Source organism: Salvelinus sp. IW2-2015, linkage group LG20, assembly GCF_002910315.2.
Source record: "Salvelinus sp. IW2-2015 linkage group LG20, ASM291031v2, whole genome shotgun sequence".
NCBI lineage: Eukaryota > Metazoa > Chordata > Actinopteri > Salmoniformes > Salmonidae > Salvelinus > Salvelinus sp. IW2-2015.
Genome location: NC_036860.1, coordinates 10,752,190 through 10,773,738, shown reverse-complemented (window position 1 = coordinate 10,773,738; position 21,549 = coordinate 10,752,190). Strand labels below are relative to the sequence as shown.

Sequence of the window (21,549 nt, the reverse complement as noted above, 5' to 3'; positions counted from 1 at the left end):
AGTTTAAGAACAAATTCTTATTTACAATGACGGCCAAACCCGGACGATGCTGGGCCATTTGTGCGCCGCCCTATGGTACTCCCAATCACGGCCGGATGTGATGCAGATCTGTAGAGAAGAATGGGAGAAACTCCCCAAATACAGGTGTACCAAGCTTGTGGCGTCATAGACTCAAGGCTGTAATTGCTGCTAAAGGGGCTTCAATAAAGTAAAGTGTCTGAATACTTATGTAACTGTCATATTTATGTTTTTTTTAAATTATAATTAGCCAAAGAAAAATCTAAAAACCTGTTTTGCTTTGTCATTATGGGGCAGTGTGTGTAGATTGATGAGGGAAAAACACTATTTAATGCATTTTAGAATAAGGCGGTAAAGTAATAAAATGTGGAAAAAGTGAAAGAGGCTGAATATTTTCGAATGCACTGTATATCAAATTGATGCCCTCTCTAATGGAGGTCCCTTCTCTGTTTTCCTCCAGCGAACCATTACTTCCTTCCTGGAATGTTAGACCCTCTTCTTTGTGGAAACGCTTCTGATGCTGGGTAGGTTTTTTGGGATATCAGAGTTGAGCATATGGGTAGCTTTATAATCGTACCTTTTCTCTGTTGATAATGCAATATATGGTGCAAAGAATTTCAACATAGTTCAAATACAACATGTCTTTGAATGCTGAAGACCATAAGTCCTATTCAATTTGTTGTGCCACTTCATTGGCATTTTGACAGAATATGTCCTGAAGGATACACGTGTATGAAGGCCGGAGGGAATCCCAACTATGGATACACAAACTACGACAGTTTTGGATGGGCCTACCTTGCCCTAATTCAGCTCATGACACAGGACTTCTGGGAAAATCTACTCCAGCTGGTGCGTTTACATCATGTGCTTCGATGACAACGACATAGAGATGTATTTGCTCCTGATATTTCCTGAAATCTACATCTGTAACATCAGCCGGTAGACCAGGTTTGAATTTGAGAGATTGCAATCTTATGTCTCATCAGGGATATTGATACATAATATCAGAATATCGGTTTACTGGTGAGTTAACTGGCCGTTTTTCCCCTCTTACCCATAGACTCTTCGCTCAGCCGGGAAAACCTACATGATTTTCTTTGTGGTGGTGATCTTCCTGTGCTCGTTCTACCTGATCAACCTGATCCTAGCTGTGGTGGCCATAGCGCATGCTGAGCAGAACGAGGCCACCATGGCCGAGGCCAAGGAGAAGGAGGAGGAGTACGCCATGATCATGGTGCAGCTGAAGGTACGGAGAGAAGCGGAGGTCAAAGAGGTGTGATCAACTTACTATGTATGTGAAGCGCTTTGAGCATCCAGGAAGAAAGGCCCTATATATAAATCCAATCAAACAATGAATTGCTCTCTTTGATCAGATGATGGCTGAAAGAGTAAGATTTAGTTAGTCGATTCAACTCTAGATTAAAATGTCTGACGAACTGGATGAATACAAAAAATACCTAGTAATCATTCTAAGTGTTCATTTGCAGATTACTTCTCATGTTGGCCGTTCTCGTCCTTAGTTTGCTTGATTCTGGTCAATGATTGACTGATTATTTGACTGACAGGCATCATGAACACCATGAGCACACTGAAATTGCTGGCAGTCAGACGTCACCGTCCAGTAGAACATCTAAGAAAGAGAAAGATGAAAAGGCAGATTAAGAGGTTGCTGATGATGAGGTGTGTACTTCCTCCAGCCTTGATAAGGACGGCGAGGCTTTAAAGGACTCCAATGGAGGCATCATGGTCAGAGCCAATGCAGATAAGGTCCTGGCAGACCAGGAGGTGAGCCGCATGGCTCAGATGGGTTGCTGTGCTCTTGATCTTATGACCTTTTTCACACTAATGTGCCGACCTGAAACAAACTGTGCTGGCTCGGATATTGTTTATTCATATTGTTTATTCCTTTTCAGGATAGTTTCAGCAACTATGATGAATGCATAACCAATGAATACATAACCTACTCAGTACAGCTTGGATTGGTTAGGCTCGGTTTGGCTCTGAAAAAGTGGGTTGCTGGCCTCCTGAGTGGCACAGCGGTCTAAGGCACTGCATCGCAGTGCTAGAAGCATCACTACAGACCCGTGTTCGATACCGGGCTGTATCACAACTGGCCGTGTCCTATAGGGCGGCCCAGTGTCGTCTGGGTTAGGGGAGGGTTTGGCCAGGAGGGCTTTACTTGGCTCATTGCGCTCTAGTGACTCCTTGTGGCAAGCTGGGCGACTGCAGGCTGATCTCAGTCATCAAGTAAACAGTCTTTCCTCTGACATATTGGTGTGGCTGGCTTCCAGGTTAAGCGGTCGAGTGTTAAGAAGCGCGGTTTGGCGGGTCATGTTTCAGAGGACGCATGACTTGACCTTTGCCTCCCGAGCCCGTTGGGGAGTTTGCAGCGATGAGACAAGATTGAAATTGTGGAGAAAATAAGGGGGTTAAACAAACAATTTTTTTTAAAGTGTGTTGCTATGCGCCTGGTGATGTTTGTCTTGTTTCTCTTTGTTCTACTGTCTGCTGTTGTGTTGAAGAGGGCCAGTGTACCCAAGGGGAGTAAGGACCAGCTGGAAGGAGCAGGCCTTCAGAAGAAGACACCCAGTGTCTACAGCCAAGATGCCATGGACGGTAACTGTCACAAATCGCAATGGATCTGTATACGAGAAATGAAATGTCCTAAGGAATCCATGTGTGGGACTGGAATGTGATGTTTAGGACTGTTATCGCGATATCCACCCATACCTGTGTTCTAATTGGCTACTGTGTTAGAGCAAGGGCTTCTTTTATATCCTTTTATGAGTTATGCAGTTTCATCATCAACGTTTCCCATCGAATGCACTGATGACCCATTGTTTCAGCTGCTTCAGCTATAAGACCTACAACCCACAGCCTTACACGTTTAAACTTTAGGTGCTGCAAACAATAAATAAAGGTTGAAAACAAATCATGAACCCATAAAAAATCCTTATCATGAACAAAATGTACAAAATAACAAAAACTCACAAAATGTACTCTGATGTTAACACCCTCCTCCTTTACCCTCATTCCAACAGATTTGGAGAAGGAACTGAGGCCTTGTCCGCCTTGCTGGTACAAGTGTTCAGACGTCTTCCTGAAATGGAACTGCTGTGTGCCCTGGGTGACTTTCAAGAAGTGGATGTACTTCATAGTGATGGACCCATTCATGGACTTGTTCATCACCATCTGCACTGTACTCAACATCATGTTCTTGGCCATGGAGCACTACCCCATGACACCACAGTTTGAAGAAGTGCTGAGTGTGGGGAACTTGGTGAGTTACCTTCCTTAATGATGCTCTTCCACTTTACCTCTTCTCTTGCCATGATAGGGGTACCTTAGAAATCTCTCTCTCAAAATGATCATGTTAAAAACACAGGTTTACAGTGCAAGCAGAAACCATGAGAATCGACATATCTACACATGGCACAGTTTTCAAAATAATTCACTAGGCCAACCCCCTCTCATCTCTTTTACAGGTCTTCACGGGAATCTTCACAGCAGAGATGGTGCTGAAGCTCATCGCCATGGATCCGTACTACTACTTCCAGGTCGGGGGGAACATCTTCGACAGCATCATTGTGACAATCAGCCTGATGGAGCTGTGTCTGGCCGACGTCGAGGGTCTTTACGTGCTTCGCTCCTTCCGTCTGGTGAGGGTCCCTCCACCCACAATTTAGATCTAACTCTCTCAGTGTAACTGTGCAGTGAGAATCAATCATGATCGGTCAATACATTTTCATAAACTAGTTACAAGAGTAGGGTTGAAAACTACTGGGTAATTTACCAAAGTTACCGGAATCTTCTGTAATTTGCGTAATTAGCAGGTCATCTATGGCAATCTGTGGTAACTTCGGTCATTTATACTTGAATAACTTGTATATTATGTATTCATATTATTGATGTTGTATATCTGTGTCCATATTGTCCTTGAGTTTTTAGTGGATAGACTATATGGTTTAATAGAAAATAGCCTAATGAAAGAAGCATCTAATCAACAATGGCATTATTTTTTATCAACTCTGCAACTCTTCCAACTATTGACTTTTTTTCACAACTGCCATCAGTTTAACTCTACAACATTTACGATAAAGACATTGTAAAACACTATGTATTGACATGGTCAAATAAATAGGTGTGAAAATATTTTTTAAACAAACAGTTGAAGTCGGAAATGTATTTACAATTAGGTTGGAGTCATTAAAACTTGTTTTTCAACCACTCCACAAATGTCTTGTTAGCAAACTATAGTTTTGGCAAGTCGGTTAGGACATCTACTTTGTGCATGACACAAGTAATTTGTCCAACAATTGTTTACAGACAGATTATTTCACTTAAAATTCACTGTATCACAATTCCAGTTGATCAGAAGTTTACATACACTATGTTGACTGTGCCTTTAAACAGCTTGAAAAATTCCAGAAAATGATGTCATGGCTTTAGAAGCTTCTGATAGGCTAATTTACATAATTTGAGTCAATTGGAGGTGTACCTTTGGATGTTTTATCAAGGCCTACCTTCAAACTCAGTGCCTCTTTGCTTGACATCATGGGAAAATCAAAAGAAATCAACCAAGACCTCCAAATGCCTGAAGGTACCACGTTCATCTGTACAAACAATAGTACTCAAGTATAAACACCATGGGACCACACAGCCATCATACCGCTCAGGAAGGAGACGCGTTCTGGCTCCTAGAGATGAACGTACTTCGGTGCAAAAAGTGCAAATCAATCCCAGAACAACAGCAAAGGACCCTGTGAAGATGCTCGAGGAATCAGGTACAAAAGTATCTATATCCACAGTAAAACGAGTCCTTTAATCGACATAACCTGAAAGGCCGCTCAGCAAGGAAGAAGCCCCTGCTCCAAAACCTCCATAAAAAAGCCAGACTACGGTTTGCAACTGCACATGGGGACAAAGATCGTACGTTTTGGAGAAATGTCCTCTGGTCTGATGAAACAAAAATAGAACTGTTTGGCCATAAGGACCATCATTATGTTTGGAGGGAAAAGGGGGAGGCTTGCAAGCCGAAGAACACCATCCCAACTGTGAAGGACGGGGGTGGCAGCATCATGTTGTGGTGGTGCTTTGCTGCAGGAGGGACTGGTGCACGTCACAAAATAGATGGCATCATGAGGCAGGAAAATTATGTGGATATATTGAAGCAACATCTCAAGACATCAGTCAGGAAGTTAAAGCTTGGTCGCAAATGGGTCTTCCAAATGGACAATGACCCCAAGCATACTTCCAAAGTTGTGGCAAAATGGCTTAAGGACAACAAAGTCAARGTATTGGAGTGGCCATCACAAAGCCCTGACCTCAATCCTATAGAAAATTTGTGKKCAGAACTGAAAAAGCGTGTGCGAGCAAGGAGGCCTACAAACCTGACTYAGTTACACCAGCTCTGTCAGGAGSAATGGGCCAAAATTCACCCAACTTATTGTGGGAAGCTTGTGGAAGGCTACCTGAAACGTTTGACCCAAGTTAAACAATTGAAAGGCAATGCTACCAAATACTAATTGAGTGTATGTAAACGTCTGACCCACTGGGAATGTGATGAAAGAAATAAAAGCTTAAATAAATCATTCTCTCTACTATTATTCTGACATTTCACATTCTTAAAATACTGACCTAAGACAGGGAATTTTTACTCTGATTAAATGTCAGGAATTGTGAAAAACTGAGTTTAAATGTATTTGGCTAAGGTGTATGTAAATTTCCGACTTCAACTGTATGTCATGCTGTGAAACCCTCATATTAAACATCAGTTGTATTCACTAAGTTGATGGTTTATATTTAGGATAATATTTTGCAGCTTTGTCATTCCATTTTTTATAATAAAATAATTTTATTTGATTATTTTATAAATACCAAAAATATATAAATGCAACATGCAACAATTTCAACGATTTTACTGAGTGACAGTTCATATAAGGAAATCAGTCCATTGAAATAAATAAATGAGGCCCAAAAGGGCTTTATTACAGACAGAAATTCCTCCTCAGTTTCATCAGCTCTTCGGGTGGCCTCAGACCATCTCGCAGGTGAAGAAGCAGCATGTGGAGGTCCTGGGCTTGCGTGGTTACACATGGTCTGTGGTTGTGAGGCTGGTTGGACATACTGCTAAATTCTCTAAAATGACATCGGAGGTGGTTTATGGTAGAGAAATTAACATTAAATTCTCTGGCAACAGCTCTGGTGGACATTCCTGCAGTCAATATGCCAATTGCATGCTCTGTGAAAACTTGAGACATCTGTGGCGTTGTGTGACAAAACTGCACATTTTAGAGTGGCCTTTTATTTACCCCAGCACAAGGTGCACCTGTGTAATTATCATGCTGTTTAATCAGCTTCTTGATATGCCACACCTGCCAGGTGGATGGATTATCTTGGCAAAGGAGTAGTACTTTCTAAAAGGGATGTAAACCGGTTTGGGCACAAAATCTGAGCGAAATAAGCTTTTTGTGCGTATGGAACATTTCTGGAATCTTATTTAACCTCATGAAACATGGGACCAGCACTACATGATGCGTTTATATTTTTGTTCATTAAATCGTTTTTGACATGTGATAAAGCCACACAGAGGGCCATATACAATTCCGGACACCTGTGATAATCTCAAGTACCCCAAAAGATGATTAGATTTTAGATCAAATAGATCTCATTAGATATTTTAAAAATTCACTAGAAAGTTACATAAATATTGGTAGTTTACTTGTAAACTTTCAAAGTTACGAGTAATATACCCTCCCTTTGCAACCCTGTGCAAGATTAACATCACATTAGGCACAAGTAAAGTGATACTAACTCTGCAAACCTATTTATTGGGCCAGTGTCCAGGACACAGCTCAATGGAAAATCAAGTTTTGTTTACATTTTTTAAAGCTGGGAAACCAGCCCTATGTAACCTAATAATGTCTCTGGTTGTTTTGGGGGCAGATGCGTGTTTTCAAGCTGACCAAATCCTGGCCCACACTCAACATGACAATCAAGATCATCGGTAATTCAGTGGGCACCCTGGTTAACATCACTCTGGTCCTGGCCATCATCGTCTTCATGTTTGCCGTGGGGGGCATGCAGCTCTTCGGCAAGAGCTACAAAGAGTGTGTCTGCAAGATCTCCTTGGACTGCATGCTGCCCCGCTGGCACATGCATGACTTCTTCCACTCTTTTCTCATCATCTTCCGGGTGCTGTGCGGAGAGTGGATCGAGACCATGTGGGATTGCATGGAGGTGGCCGGACAGGGCGTTAGTCTCGTCTTCATCATGATGGCCATGGTCATCTGTAAACTAGTGGTGAGTGATGCATTGAACCATGGGATGTGGGCACTGGATGGTGGTCATTGAAGTATTTTGGTGTTTAGTTAGTTAATGGATTACTCCAAAGGTGTAATACACGTAACATGGAAGATCAGGGAGCGTGTTCGGTGGAGCGCTCCATGCATACAGTGCACATACCACCGATGCAGCTCTTATGTTGCTGTTAGATAATGAGTAGATTATGCCAGATCCACATTCTTTTGATGGATACCAGGCGGTCCTTCACTGTAAACAAAACTGGTTGTGTTTCCTCTTTGGTTATTCATGGGATGAAGAGAGGAAATAGCTATGCCAGTTTACCAAAAACCTGACAACAAACAATGTGCCAAAGACAAGTATGGCTTTCTGTCTGAACTCCCGGGAGAATCCCATTGACTAGTAGTGGCATCGAATAGGACACACACCATTCACTCAATGGAGAGGCTATTATTAGTTCCATGATATGGGCCAGCAGTTCTGACCTTGGGGTGTTTGGGGATCCACTGGGGCAGGTGGCATAGAGAAAATAGCAGAGGGCTTACAGGGATCATGGAGGGGGCAGCCTTAAGTCTACTGATGATGTAGCAGGCGTTTGAGGTCACACAAATCCAATACCACTGTTAGATACTATTGAGAGGTAAAGTTACACGCTTACTGTCTAACTGTTAGAAAACTTTTGACAATATTAACCAGAAGAAATTGACAAAATAATAATTTCACTTCCCTGGTTCAAGAACTTCGGGGACAATAATAACAAATACTATGTGCTAAAAATCCAGTTGTTCTAACTATCCATCCAGGTGTTGAACCTCTTCTTGACCTTTCTGCTGAGCTCGTTCAGCCATTACAACCTGGCGGCTCCAGAGGAGGACGGGGAGATGAACAACCTGCAGATCGCCACCAGCAGGATCACCAGGGGCATCGACTGGGCCAAGGCATACGTCATAAAACAGTTCTGCATTATCATAGGCAACCAGCCTAAGGAGGATGGAGAACGGGCTGACGGTAATGGGGGTAGTAATGGGGATTTGGACGGCTTCCCAAAGGACAGGTTGGCTTTGAAAAATGTTTATTCCAGTGACAACCCAAAGGCTGATTTGGAGCTCAAAATGCTGGACGATGTTAATCCAAGTGGATTTCTTACAAATGCGAATTTGACCCTGGATGTACCTTTTGCCAAAATGGAGTCTGATGATGATGAGGATGACGGCTCTGAAGAGAAAGGAGAAGGCGCAAATGAGGATGCTAAAGAGGATACTGAGGTAAGACCTTTGCATTATTAATGAGTAGAACATGACACAGACATCTGTCCCCACTGGGCACACACTGGTTGAATCGTCATAGTTTCCATGTCAGTTCAATGAAATGACGTTGAACCAACGTGGAATAGATTCTGAATTGACGTCCGTGCCCAGCGGGTTATATTTTGAGCATTCATTACAAACAATATAGAGTAATCAAGACTAAGGCTTCATACTGACAAGAGAAATAACCGATATACAAGCACATACACTTAATATATTGTTATCATTTGCAATATTATTAGTACTAGTATTATTCTATTCAGTATCAGTGTTATTGTAATACTGATAAGATAAAGAACATTTTCTTTTGGTACATTTTATGGGGTTTCTTATAGTCATGGCCAAATAACTTAAGCAAACTACAGTATTTTAATTCCGCTGTGGCAATCAAAATAAGTCTGTCTGCTGCTGACATGCAGGGTAGACTACCCACATGAAAAAATCCTACAATTTACTACACAATACTACAGTACTTAGTATAGAATTCTGTAGTAATATGTATTATACTGTGGAATACTATACACACTGTATAGTATTCACACTGGAATACTATACACACTGTAGTATCCCTTGATCATGTGTAGTACTTACTATAGAATGTTTTACCATACTGTAGAATACTATAGTAAATACTACAATATTATCCACCAAAAAGCACTATAGTAAATACTACAGTAATGTCCACAAAAACACTATAGTTCGCAAAAAAAAAACATATTTTTTAAACTATTGTAAATACTACAGTGTTTCATTTACATATCCCAATTTGTGCCAAGTGAGAAACCTACATGCCAAGTATAGATCATATATTGTGTTCCCTCCTCTAGAAAAGAGGAGAAGCTCTGAACTATCCGTTCAGACCCCAGTCCTACCGACCTACCTACAGGTTATGGAAAATTTGCACTTTTAGTATTTCTCCAGTAGGTTTCCTCAAGGAGAAAGCCTTCAATTCTATGTCAAAGATAGTACAACTAAAACACTACAGTAAATACTACAGTATACTACAATCTGCAAAAACACTACATTAATTACTATGCACTACAGTTTTCTTTAACTATATTAATTATACTACAGATAACTGTATATACTACAGTAAATACTATAGTATTCACTGTATTGTTTTTGCAGACTTTAGTCGGGGCTCCCGAGTGGTGCAGCAGTCTAAGGCACTGCATCTCAGGGCAAGAGGTGTCACTAGAGTCCCTGGTTCAAATCCAGGCTGTATCACATCTGGCTGTGATTGGGAGTCCCATAGGGCAGTGCACAATTGTCCTCAGGCTTTGGTCGGTGTAGGTGTAACCGATGTGAAATGGCTAACTAGTTAGCAGGTTTCGTTTCAATCGGTGACGTCACTCGCTCTGAGACCTTGAAGTAGTTGCTCCCCTTGCTCKGCAAGGGCTGCGGCTTTTGTGGAGCGATGGGTAACGATGCTTCGAGGGTGGCTGTTGTCGATGTGTGTGAAGGGTCCCTGGTTCAGGGCGAGGAGAGGGATGGAAGCTATACTGTTACATTGATGCTGCAGTAGGTTAAAATACCTGCGCCTGTCTCCCGAATCATTCATACCAACGTGACACCTCATGAAGCTGGTTGAGAGAATGTCAAGAGTGTGCAAAGCTGTCAAGGGTGGCTACTTTGAAGAAACTTTTCACACTTTTTTGGTCACTACATGATTCCATGTGTGTTATTTCATAATTTTGATGTTTTCCCTATTATTCTGCAATGTAGAAAATAGTAAAAATAAAGAAAAACCCTTAAAAGTATAAGTAACCTTATAAGTAGGTGTGTTCAAACTTTTGACTGGTACTGTATATACAGTATATATATTTAGCTTTCAAAGATTTTGATGGGTACCCCGACACAGTAGGAGTACGAGTGGCCTGAAGTGTTTCCTTTAGGAGTGTGTGTGTGAGTATGCAGGTAGCTGTGTGTCGCAGGTATGCAGCATCAATGTAACAGTAGGGCATTGTAACAATAATCGACTGGACACTGGTAAACCAAGGGCACACTTAATCAATTACTAATCGCTTTAAAAACTTTAAACAAAGCACACCTGCTAATCGATATGCATTCCAGGTGACTACCTCATGTCACGGATCCCTCCGGGAACTTTCATTACGCACACCTGGCCCCTATTCCATTTAGCAATTATGTTAGCGCAGCTGAAAACTGTTGTGCTGATTAAAGAAGCAATAGAACTGGCCTTCTTTAGGCTAGGTGAGTTTCTGGAGCATCAGCATTTGTGGGTTCGATTACAGACTCAAAATGGCTAGAAACAAAGCCCTTTCTTCTGAAACTCATCAATATATTCTCGTTCTGAGAAATGTAGGCTATTCCATGCAAGAAATGGCCAAGAAACTGAAGATCTCGTACAACTCTGTGTACTACTCCCTTCACAAAACAGAGCAAACTGGCTCTAACCAGAATAGAAAGAGGAGCGGGAGGCCCCGGTGCACAACTGAGCAAGAAGACAAGTACACTAGAGTGTCTAGTTTGAGAAATAGACGCCTCACAAGTCCTCAACTGGCAGCTTCATTAAATAGTACCTTGCAAAACACCAGTTTCAACGTCAACAGTGAAGAGGCGACTCTTATTTCAAAATATGAATAAGACAGAACATCTTGTCAAATTATCAGACAGTGCATATTGACAGTATAAATAAACAAAGCCAGTCTTTTTTTCCTAATAACTCGCAGTTAACATATAACATTATTGAATTACAATTTATATTTACGTTCTTCTGTGCAGGGGTTAAATAATTTTTTGGAGCTGACATGTTTACAAACTTTAAAGAGACTGTAGGGCGACAGTTGCTATGTCCTACTTCTTTCCCTTTTGTTTACTCATTAATATAATGTGACAAGCGGCACTGTATGTGAATGAGATACCATATGAATCTGTGACTGGGCAAAGAGTTATAGGCACATAGGTAACTTAAATCATTCCTCCTCTTATTAACCTATATAATTTTGTGCTGTGTCCCACGGAATATCTGCTCAAAACAGTGACTAAATAAAGGTCATAGTAAATTGATGTTATGACATTTCATGTCTCTCAATCCAACCCAGATTAAACTCTGAGTTCAAGATACAATTTAATTAAAGGGATAGTTCACTTTTTTTTTGTGTGTGTGTTTTTTAGCTATACAATTAGCTACAAATGGGATATCCCAGATGATCTAATACATATGTCTCTCTCACTACAGCTAAGGAAATCTATTGCACAGGACAATGCCTCTTTGATCTGCAGGACAGCGGACAATCCCCCTGAAGTGGAGAAAGAAGAGGCAAACCCCACCAGCCCTGAGAACTGCTGGACTGAGAGTAAGAGGATCCCCCTCTTACAGGCTTGATGCTACCATGGGAGTCGATATCCACTGAACAAAAAAATAAATGCAACATGTCAAGTGTTGGTCCCCATGTTCCATGAGCTGAAATAAAAGATCCCAGAAATATAACTCCGTAAAATCTTTGAAATTGTTATATGTTACATTTCTATTTGTGTTCAGTATACTGTAGTAAACCTACATCAGCCTCCAATGCTTTACTTAGTTGTTCAGGAGGAGAGAGGGAGAGAGAGCAGGGCTCGCTTGCTTAGTGTAGTTTTGATTGAGTCATGTCGCATTTCCCTGGCTGATAAGACAATGACTATACTGCCTATTTAAGTGGAGGTTCCCTGTATGGTTCAAATGGTAGAATACACTTTAAGTGAACATGAATTCATTAGCACCCCTCTCGTCTCCATGAATGAGCCTTATTTTTTTCACCTGCCTTGATTGTACTTCTGAAATGCCTGGCTTGACAAATGTGGATAGTACTGGTAGATGGGGTGCGAGGGTTGTTTTGCCTAATCTTACTCGTATGCTCTCCTTCCTCAAATCTCGTGATAGAATGCATTGGACGATGCCCTTGCCTTGATTTTGACATCACCACGGGCAAAGGAAAAACTTGGTGGAACTTCAGGAAGACATGCTTCCTCATTGTGGAGCACAACTACTTTCAGTCCTTTATCATCTTCATGATCCTGATGAGTAGTGGAGCTTTGGTGAGATGGAGTGATGCCTTCTTTCAGTGCAATGCGAATACCAACATACGGTGTTTTGAAACAACTGTCCATGATATTTTGCTCAATTCTTCACAGGCTTTTGAAGACATACACATTGAACAGCGCAGGACCATAAAAGTCATCCTGGAATATGCTGATCAATTCTTCACCTACGTGTTCATTATTGAGATGCTCTTGAAGTGGGTGGCTTACGGATTCCAGGCCTACTTCACAAACGCATGGTGCTGGCTGGACTTCCTCATTGTGGATGTAAGTCAAAGTAATAACTCAAGCCCATCTGGGTAGTGCATCATCGTCATAATGAGCTATATTTTATATTTTTAACATTTATAAGTAATATTTAATCAATATAAATGATCAATATTTCAGTTCCTTTGAGAAAGCTAATCTTCACATGTTGTCATCACATCCCAAATCTCCTAGGTGTCTATGATTAGTTTAACGGCTAACTTTCTGGGCTACGCTGAACTTGGGCCAATCAAATCTCTTCGAAAGTTACGGGCTTTGCGGCCCCTCCGCGCCCTGTCCAGATTTGAGGGAATGAGGGTGAGTGAGTAGTCTTTTACAAGTCGAGAAAACTGAAATAAGAGAGGTGGTGTATTTGATTAGTCTCAAACATGTAGATCTGTGGCCTTAGAAATTAAATGCATTTGTTGATACATTTTCGAGAATTGATCAACAACGCAAAGAGTATTTCACTCCAATGAGTCTCAGCAGTTCAACATGAATCCCTTTTAACATACTGTACAAACTCTGCTTTTACTAGGGATTTGATTGGCAGGTTCTCTCAAATTTGGGCACATGATTTCCTTTCCACAGGTGGTGGTGAACGCTCTGGTGGGGGCCATTCCTTCCATCGGCAACGTGCTTCTAGTGTGCGTCACCTTCTGGCTCATCTTCAGCATCATTGGAGTCAACCTGTTTGCTGGGAAGTACTACTACTGCTTCAACACCACGTCTGAGGAGCTGTTCTCTGCCGAAGTTGTGAACAACAAGACCGAATGCATCCAACTAATAGAGGATAATAGCGACGTGCGCTGGATGACCTCAAAGATCAACTTTGACAACGTGGCCATAGGCTACCTTTCCCTCCTGCAAGTAGTGAGTTTCAAAACAGGTTGCTTACTAATCATATGGCCTACTACTCAATCGAATGCATTTATAAAGCCCTTCTTACACCAGCTGATGTCACAAAGTGCTGTACAGAAACCTAGCCTAAAACCCCAAACAGCAAGCAATGCAGGTGTAGAAGCACTGTTGTATAGTTGAAGTTGTTTAAAGTGGTAATACAGGTGTTGGCCTGTGTTACATGTAGCCTACTGTTTCTTACAGAATATATTTGTTTCTCTTTTTTTTTCTCTCAGGCAACATTTAAAGGATGGCTGGATATAATGTATGGCGCTGTGGATTCACGTATGGTAAGACAATTCCTTCTTAATACTGTAATAATAATTATACACTTTGAAATTAGTATGAAAACAACCTAATTTCTTCCGATTTTATCCTCTCTGTCAACAAGGTGGGAGAGCAACCCATGTATGAGGATAATGTTTACATGTACATCTACTTTGTCATGTTCGTCATCTTTGGGTCCTTCTCCACCCTGAATCTCTTCATTGGTGTCATTATCGACAACTTCAACCAACAAAAAAAGAAGATAAGTAGCCTTCCTACAGCATAATATCACGAAATAGCAAACACAGCATGCAAGCCTTTCTAAAACATTATCACAACAATACTATACACACATAAATGACAAGTATTTCAGATGACATGCACATGAAAATAACTGTATGTCTCTATACTTTGKAGGGAGAAATATTTTCATGACAGAGGAACAGAATAAGTACTACAATGCCATGAAAAAGCTTGGTTCCGAGAAGCTACAGAAACCCATTCCGAGACCCAAGGTAAGCACCTGCTTGAGTTACTGGCAAATTGCCTAAAGATGTAGAACAAAAGAGTGTGTATTCCATACCATCTACTGTAGATGCTATACCAGCCCTTACACATCAGTTCTTAGTTCAAATACAAGTGTATCATCACCAATGTTTAAGAAGAACATTTTAAGTTAAATACGGTACCACTCAATGAGAAGGTATTGGCCAGGCTTTATCACGATCTGCTCTTGTCTGCTTCTGTTCCTCCCTTATGAGTATAGAGACATACTGTTATTTTCATGTGCATGTCATTGACCTAACATACCTCTAATTCACTCTGTTTCGTCCTATCCTTCTCTTGGTCTCTATTGATTGGCGGCTGAAGAACAAATTCGCAGGCATTATTTATGACCTGATCACCCAACAATTCTTCGAGATCTTCATTTTTGTGCTGATCTGCCTCAGCATGGTAACGATGATGGTGGACACAGATGACCAGAGCGAGGAGAAGGATAAAATCCTCTTCTTCATCAACCTGGTGTTTATCTTCATCTTCATCGCAGAGTGTATCCTCAAGTTGATCGGACTGCGGCAATATTATTTTACCGTCGGATGGAATATTTTAGATTTTGTCGTCGTCATTCTCTCCATCCTTGGTGAATATGAAGAAATTACTGTATTCATTAGTCATGCAGCTACAGAATTCTTTATTTTTGTTGACATGAAACATGATTGAAGAGCATAGTATTAAGAATGAAAACTAAAAAAAAAATTTTTTTCCATTCCAGGTTTACTGCTGGCAGACCTCATAGAGAAGTATTTTGTCTCACCTAACCTTTTCCGTGTCGTAAGACTGGCCAGGATTGGTCGAGTTCTGAGACTTATCCGAGGAGCTAAAGGCATCCGGACACTGTTGTTTGCCCTGAGGATGTCACTTCCAGCTATCTTCAACATTGGGCTCCTGCTCTTCCTCGTCATGTTTATCTTCTCCATTTTTGGAATGTCCAACTTTGCGTATGTCAAGAAGGAGGCCGGAATAGACGATATGATCAATTTTGAAACTTTTGGCAACAGTATCATTTGTCTGTTCATGCTCACAACCTCAGCCGGTTGGGATAGTATCCTCTCACCCATCCTGAATAGTGCACCCCCGGACTGTGACCCAGACATGGAAAATCCAGGCACAGATGTAAGAGGCAACTGCAGCCTTGGTTGGGGAATTTGTTTTATCTGCAGCTACATCATCGTGTGTTTCTTTCTTGTGGTCAACATGTACATTGCCATTATCCTTGAGAACTTCAATGTTGCCATAGAGGAGAGCGGCAACCCGCTGTGTGAGGAAGACTTTGAGATGTTCTATGAGACCTGGGAGAAGTTCGACCCTGACGCGTCACAATTCATCGCCTACGACATTTTGTCGGAGTTCTGTGACACGCTTAAAGACCCGCTCAGGATCCCCAAACCCAATGCAATCAAGCTGATCACCATGGACCTTCCCATTGTCCCTGGGGATAAGATCCACTGTCTGGACATCCTGCTGGCGCTGACCACAGAGGTGCTGGGAGAATCAGGGGGGATGGATGCCATGAAGGAGAGCATGGAGGAGAAGTTCATGGCCAACAACCCCTTTAAAGTGTCATACAAGCCAATCACCACCACCCTGAGGCGAAAGCAGGAGGAGGTAGCAGCTGTTGTTATTCAGAGAGCCTGTCGTAAGCATCTCCTGAGAAGTTCGATGAAACTTGCTTCCTACAAGTACCACGAGAAGAAAGAGTTAACCAAGGAGGACGAAGCGCCGCCAGAGCAGGAGGGAATGATTGCCATCAGGATGAGCAAACTGTACGGAAGCCAACAATCACTCGGAGTGGATGAAACCGTTGTAGATATGGATTCTTATGTAAATCGGGAGAGAAAAGAACTGACAGAGACACAACCGCCTGTGGAGACGACTAAAACGCCGCCGCCTGTGGAGCTTCAGAACGAGATCATCTCGCACTCTGCCCCCTTTGTCATCCCGGCCTCAACCCGTAACTCACAGCTGAAAGAGTTCCATGTTTGAATAGCTAGTGCAGCCAAGGGATAAACACTTCATCATCATGGTCTCCTGCCTTTACATTTACATTTACATTTAAGTCATTTAGCAGACGCTCTTATCCAGAGCGACTTACAAATTGGTGCATTCACCTTATGATATCCAGTGGAACAACCACTTTACAATAGTGCATCTAACTCTTTTAAGGGGGGGGGGGGTTAGAAGGATTACTTTATCCTATCCTAGGTATTCCTTAAAGAGGTGGGGTTTCAGGTGTCTCCGGAAGGTGGTGATTGACTCCGCTGACGATTTGACGATGAGACCGCTTCTTCATCTCCAAAGTCCAACTTTGGTATGTTTGGCTTGGGTCAGAGTCTGAGTTTCTTGCTAACTAAGTTAACTAAGTCTTTGAGGGACACGTTGAGCCCACCCCACTGAATCCAAGAGATTGCATAGAGATGATGATATAACGAATATAGCAGTCAATGTTAATTGATGTTGATGATAACCTGGAATGTATTGACTGAGAAATCATAGCTATTGTTGGCAAGACAATCACCATAGCCTGAGTTGAAAGTTTGGGCCATTTTATGGATGCAAGCCCAGTTGTGGTAGCATACCCCTTGTAATATATAGTTGAGATCAACTGAGAATTAAATAACCTAAGAGATAGGTAGCAATGTATAAGATAATAATAAGCGAATTAAACTCCATCTCACAAGTGAGTAGGAACCTGACTCCTATGGATTTACTCTTAACACAAAACATACCTTTCAGTACCCTGAAAGTAATTTAATAAATAGGTTAATTTTCGTATTTTTTATGCCATTTTTATTCAGCTGTTCGTTGGGTTGGCAGGTAGCCTAGTGGTTAGAGCATTGAGCCAGTAACCGAAAGATTGCTAGATTGAATCCCCGAGCTGACAAGGTAAAAATCTGTCATTCTGCCCCTGAACAAGGCAGTTAAACCACTGTTCCCCAGTAGGCTGTCATTGTAAATAAGAATTTGTTCTTAACTGACTTGCCTAGTTAAATAAATACAAATATTCTACTGCACTTGCAGTATTAATTTGGGGGAAAAAGGCAAGCAATATTCTCATCTGTATCTTCAAAGTTTAAATAAGACTCCAAATACAGGATTCTCAAGAAGTATTATAGTTTTTTCATATGGAATCTGACTTTTGGTACATGTGCCATTTTAATCAAATCAAATCAAATGTATTTATATAGCCCTTCTTACATCAGCTGATATCTCAAAGTGCTGTACAGAAACCCAGCCTTAAACCCCCAACCAGCAAGCAATGCAGGTGTAGAAGCACGGTGGCTAGGAAAAACTCCCTAAAAAGGCCAAAACCTAGGAAGAAACCTAGAGAGGAACCAGGCTATGARGGATGGCCAGTCCTCTTCTGGCTGTGCCGGGTGGAGATTATAACAGAACATGGCCAAGATGTTCAAATGTTCATAAATGACCAGCATGGTCAAATAATAATCATCACAGTAGTTGTCGAAGACATGAATAACAATTATTTTTAGCTAGCAAATATAGCTAGCACGCATAACTTAATCAAGCTAACGAAAATACACATTCTCAGGTAGATTCTGTCAAAGTTACGTCATTTTACAAAGTAACTAGCTAGCTACAGTTAATAGTTAAATTAGCTAGCTAATGATTGTAGCTAGCTAACGTTATATCTGTCACTGACTTAGTACTCACTAAAACATTTATGAATAAACTTTTATGACTTCCCTATAATTTTCCAAATACCAGTACAAGAACGTCAAATAAAAATGTAAAATATATTTTTTATTGAATACAATTGTATTTTGAAGTTATTATTTGTCTGGAGTTTGGTTTGACGTGTTTGGCCAACACTTTGTGTTCATTTTAAGGTATTAAAGCAAATACTAACACTGGGATTTAGAGTATATACAAAGTATTTTATCATTTTTTTACCCGAAATATATTTAATAATAAATATGACCTGTGCCTTTAACATCTGAAAATGAGAAAACACTTTAATGAAAAAACAGGTTTAGAAAACAGATTGAGAAGTGATTTGCATTTGCAATAAGGATCGGACCCTTTTTCTAAATTTTCGCCTAAAATGACATACCTAAATCTAACTGCCTGTAGCGCAGGACCTGAAGCTGCGCCACACACCTATCCCGTAGAAGTTAACTAATTCTGCTGAATAACAATTAATTTGTACAATTTTCATAAGGTCAGTTCTCTTTTATTGTTAAATTTCTTAATTTTCTGTATATTTTCCTTTGATTTTATTTTTAAGGAAAATAACTTTCCTTTTTAGTTTCTCATTGTAGTAACACAAGTAACCTTCTGTAGTAACACAAGTACTACTAACAGTGTTCGGTTTTTAATCTGCAATTATTTGTGCTATTAAGCAGTATGATAAAATAGAAATTAATAACGACATATTTCCACAATAGGTGCACATGCTGAAAATGTACTGGTCCGTTTATTGGAACATGGGGCTTGTAACACCAGAGTTGTTGTTTTTGATTTTCACAAGGGGCACTCACTATATGTGTTAACTGAGTCACTTTGGTTAAAAGCTTCAGCTAAATGACCATACAAGTCTTAACACAGAAATGTCTTAATCATGGGAATACAGTAGGAAAGCACGTTGAAACGTTGTTTGTACTGGAGAATGAAGCCTTGTCAGGAACGCGGTTTATTCATTAAAAAAAATGTGATGTTAACGACTTTTTAATTATACTTAAATATCAATCTCATCTAAATGTGTGTACAGTATCTTACACAATCTCTGTCTAGAGAGGCACATTTTACAATTGATACTAATACACTCCGATAAGCACAATCAAGCACACTGCGATTTCTTTGGAAACTTGTATGAGAAACGCGTGGATTAATTACACATGCATGGAACCACCTTGAAACAATGCGTGGAGGACAACTTAGATAACATAAGTACATGTTCTATTTATTTCAGGGATTCAATCATTCTAACCAGTTTTTACTTCATTTGAATTAAGGACAAATACTAAGCTAGCAACTGCATATTTTTGTACAAGAGCTTCCATGTTTATTAAACCAAGTGTGCCTATTTGTAAGTGGTACCTACAACAGCAGTTCCATCCAAAGGGAGACTGGTTTGCCTGTAAATGATGTTCTACGCACTGTGTGAACATTCAAGCAGAGGACCTTGGAATTGTGAAATGTAAATAACATTTCATGTCATGCACCATTGTTTACAAAACTAATACTGTGTGAAAGTAGAGAAGGACGGTTATATTGCATTTTTTACTGAGGCTGAATGCGTGATGTCAGCGTGGCCTGTAAACGTTGTATGTTCACTGCTCAACTGTGGAGGATTTTGGAGATTGTATTACTTTGTATTATGGATATGAAGAGCGTTTCATTCATGTAATGATAGACTATACATGCAAATACACCGCAGTACATATTATGCTGTACAATTTTACTTTCTAACAATTCTAATACATTTCAAATAAAAAAAGAAAGATGGGTCTGGGTGCTCTGCCAGTTGTATTGTACTTCAAAAAATATTTCGGAGGGATCTTTATGATGTCTTTGTTTACACACATACTGGATATGCCATCTGCTGGAGAGCCTTGCATGTCACAGCTTGTCTGCCAGACATGAGTAGCGTTCAGTTATCTCACCTTTACCAGTCACGACATCTCTGTTCCCAGTTATGATCAGTAGCAATTCCCAGATGTGACGTTTTTCCTCTGGAGTACAAGAATACATGTAATCCCTTAAGCATTTGTGAATTCTGAGATGTAGATTTTGTTCATTTCTCTATTTCCTGTGGGACGGTGCATAACCAGCAGTCTGATATCTATTTAAACCTATAGTGTTAGGACTTAGTTCGCGGCCCATAAATACTCTCTCACCTTATTATCGTGCCTCAAAGATATCGATTAGATAGTTCTCACAGCCATACCGTAGCTTTATCTGTGATGTAAAATACTTACAGTATACAGGATATCATGCACTAAATGTTGTAAAATTCCCTCATGCTACTGTCGGTAAGACCTGAATACAGTATGGTAAATAGCTAAACAACTTCTTTGTTCAATGATGAATGTATAATTACACTCAAGAGAAAACAGGATTTGTAATTAAACAGTGGTAAAACATAGGAATAGGGCCTCTGGCTGGAAGTGTCTGCCAGACTATTCCTCTCCAAGTTCCAAGCATACGGCACAAGTCAGGGGTCATCGGTGTGTAACGACCTTAAGACAGCGAGGATCTGTGTGTTCTACATGTCTCTCTTTAGTTTGCAGGACCAGGAGTGGGACCACGGCTATAATGTTACACCCATTCACTTCTCACACTGACTGACCGATCCCTGTTACACATGCCAAGCTTGGCCCTATGACCGACCAGGAAGTCAAGGAGATTAGCTACAGATGTTAGCTACATGCTTGTGATGAACAGAGGGAAGGGGCTTGGGTGTGGTGACCATAATAAGCTAAATAGAGGCTCACTCAAATGGTATCACATGACAATTGGCAGCTAATATAACTTACTATCTGATAGTGTCATAAATGTGTTCCAAAATACAAAAAAAGGTTGCCATTATCATGTTATAATTTAATGTACGGCATCTCTATTACAATATATGTCATGTATAACTGCTCTATAACGGGTTAGAGAAAGCTATTTCAGTGTAACTGTTTTGTTTGTGTAGCCTATATGTTTTACCTTCATAGTCACTGAGCTGTGAGGCTTTTCCTTAAGCTCACTTAGGACAAGGTTTAGTTTCAAGATATATTAGTGGTATGTACAGAATAAAACGGGCATGTGACATGAATAAGGAATGACAAAAGACAAGAATACGAACATAAAGTAAATAGCATGGCCTTGGAGTGGCATGGATTTTGCAGAATATAGTGAGACGAGAAGCACTGGCAGGGCTTGTCCTGTCAACACGTGGAAT

The 21,549-nt window shown here is 40.7% G+C and overlaps 1 protein-coding gene and 1 non-coding gene across 2 annotated transcripts in view; both read left to right on the top strand.

The window, feature by feature from the left end:
- The window catches only part of scn4ab (sodium channel, voltage-gated, type IV, alpha, b), a 34,797-nt gene extending 14,689 nt beyond the window's left edge, over positions 1-20,108 (top strand). The window contains exons 9-26 of the mRNA XM_024011897.3: positions 479-542; positions 726-867; positions 1,079-1,264; positions 2,541-2,634; positions 3,060-3,298; positions 3,504-3,677; positions 6,964-7,320; positions 8,124-8,585; positions 11,830-11,947; positions 12,514-12,668; positions 12,765-12,938; positions 13,113-13,235; positions 13,509-13,790; positions 14,054-14,107; positions 14,209-14,346; positions 14,495-14,599; positions 14,955-15,225; positions 15,358-20,108. Coding sequence (XP_023867665.1) covers positions 479-542; positions 726-867; positions 1,079-1,264; positions 2,541-2,634; positions 3,060-3,298; positions 3,504-3,677; positions 6,964-7,320; positions 8,124-8,585; positions 11,830-11,947; positions 12,514-12,668; positions 12,765-12,938; positions 13,113-13,235; positions 13,509-13,790; positions 14,054-14,107; positions 14,209-14,346; positions 14,495-14,599; positions 14,955-15,225; positions 15,358-16,628 — 4,409 coding nt within the window. The 3' untranslated portion in view covers positions 16,629-20,108. The remainder of the gene's footprint in view (positions 1-478; positions 543-725; positions 868-1,078; positions 1,265-2,540; positions 2,635-3,059; positions 3,299-3,503; positions 3,678-6,963; positions 7,321-8,123; positions 8,586-11,829; positions 11,948-12,513; positions 12,669-12,764; positions 12,939-13,112; positions 13,236-13,508; positions 13,791-14,053; positions 14,108-14,208; positions 14,347-14,494; positions 14,600-14,954; positions 15,226-15,357) is intronic.
- On the top strand, positions 9,520-9,574 carry LOC111982189 (U7 small nuclear RNA). The gene has a single exon (XR_002879700.1). It is a non-coding gene; the product is annotated as a U7 small nuclear RNA (small nuclear RNA).
- Positions 20,109-21,549: the final 1,441 nt, after the last annotated feature.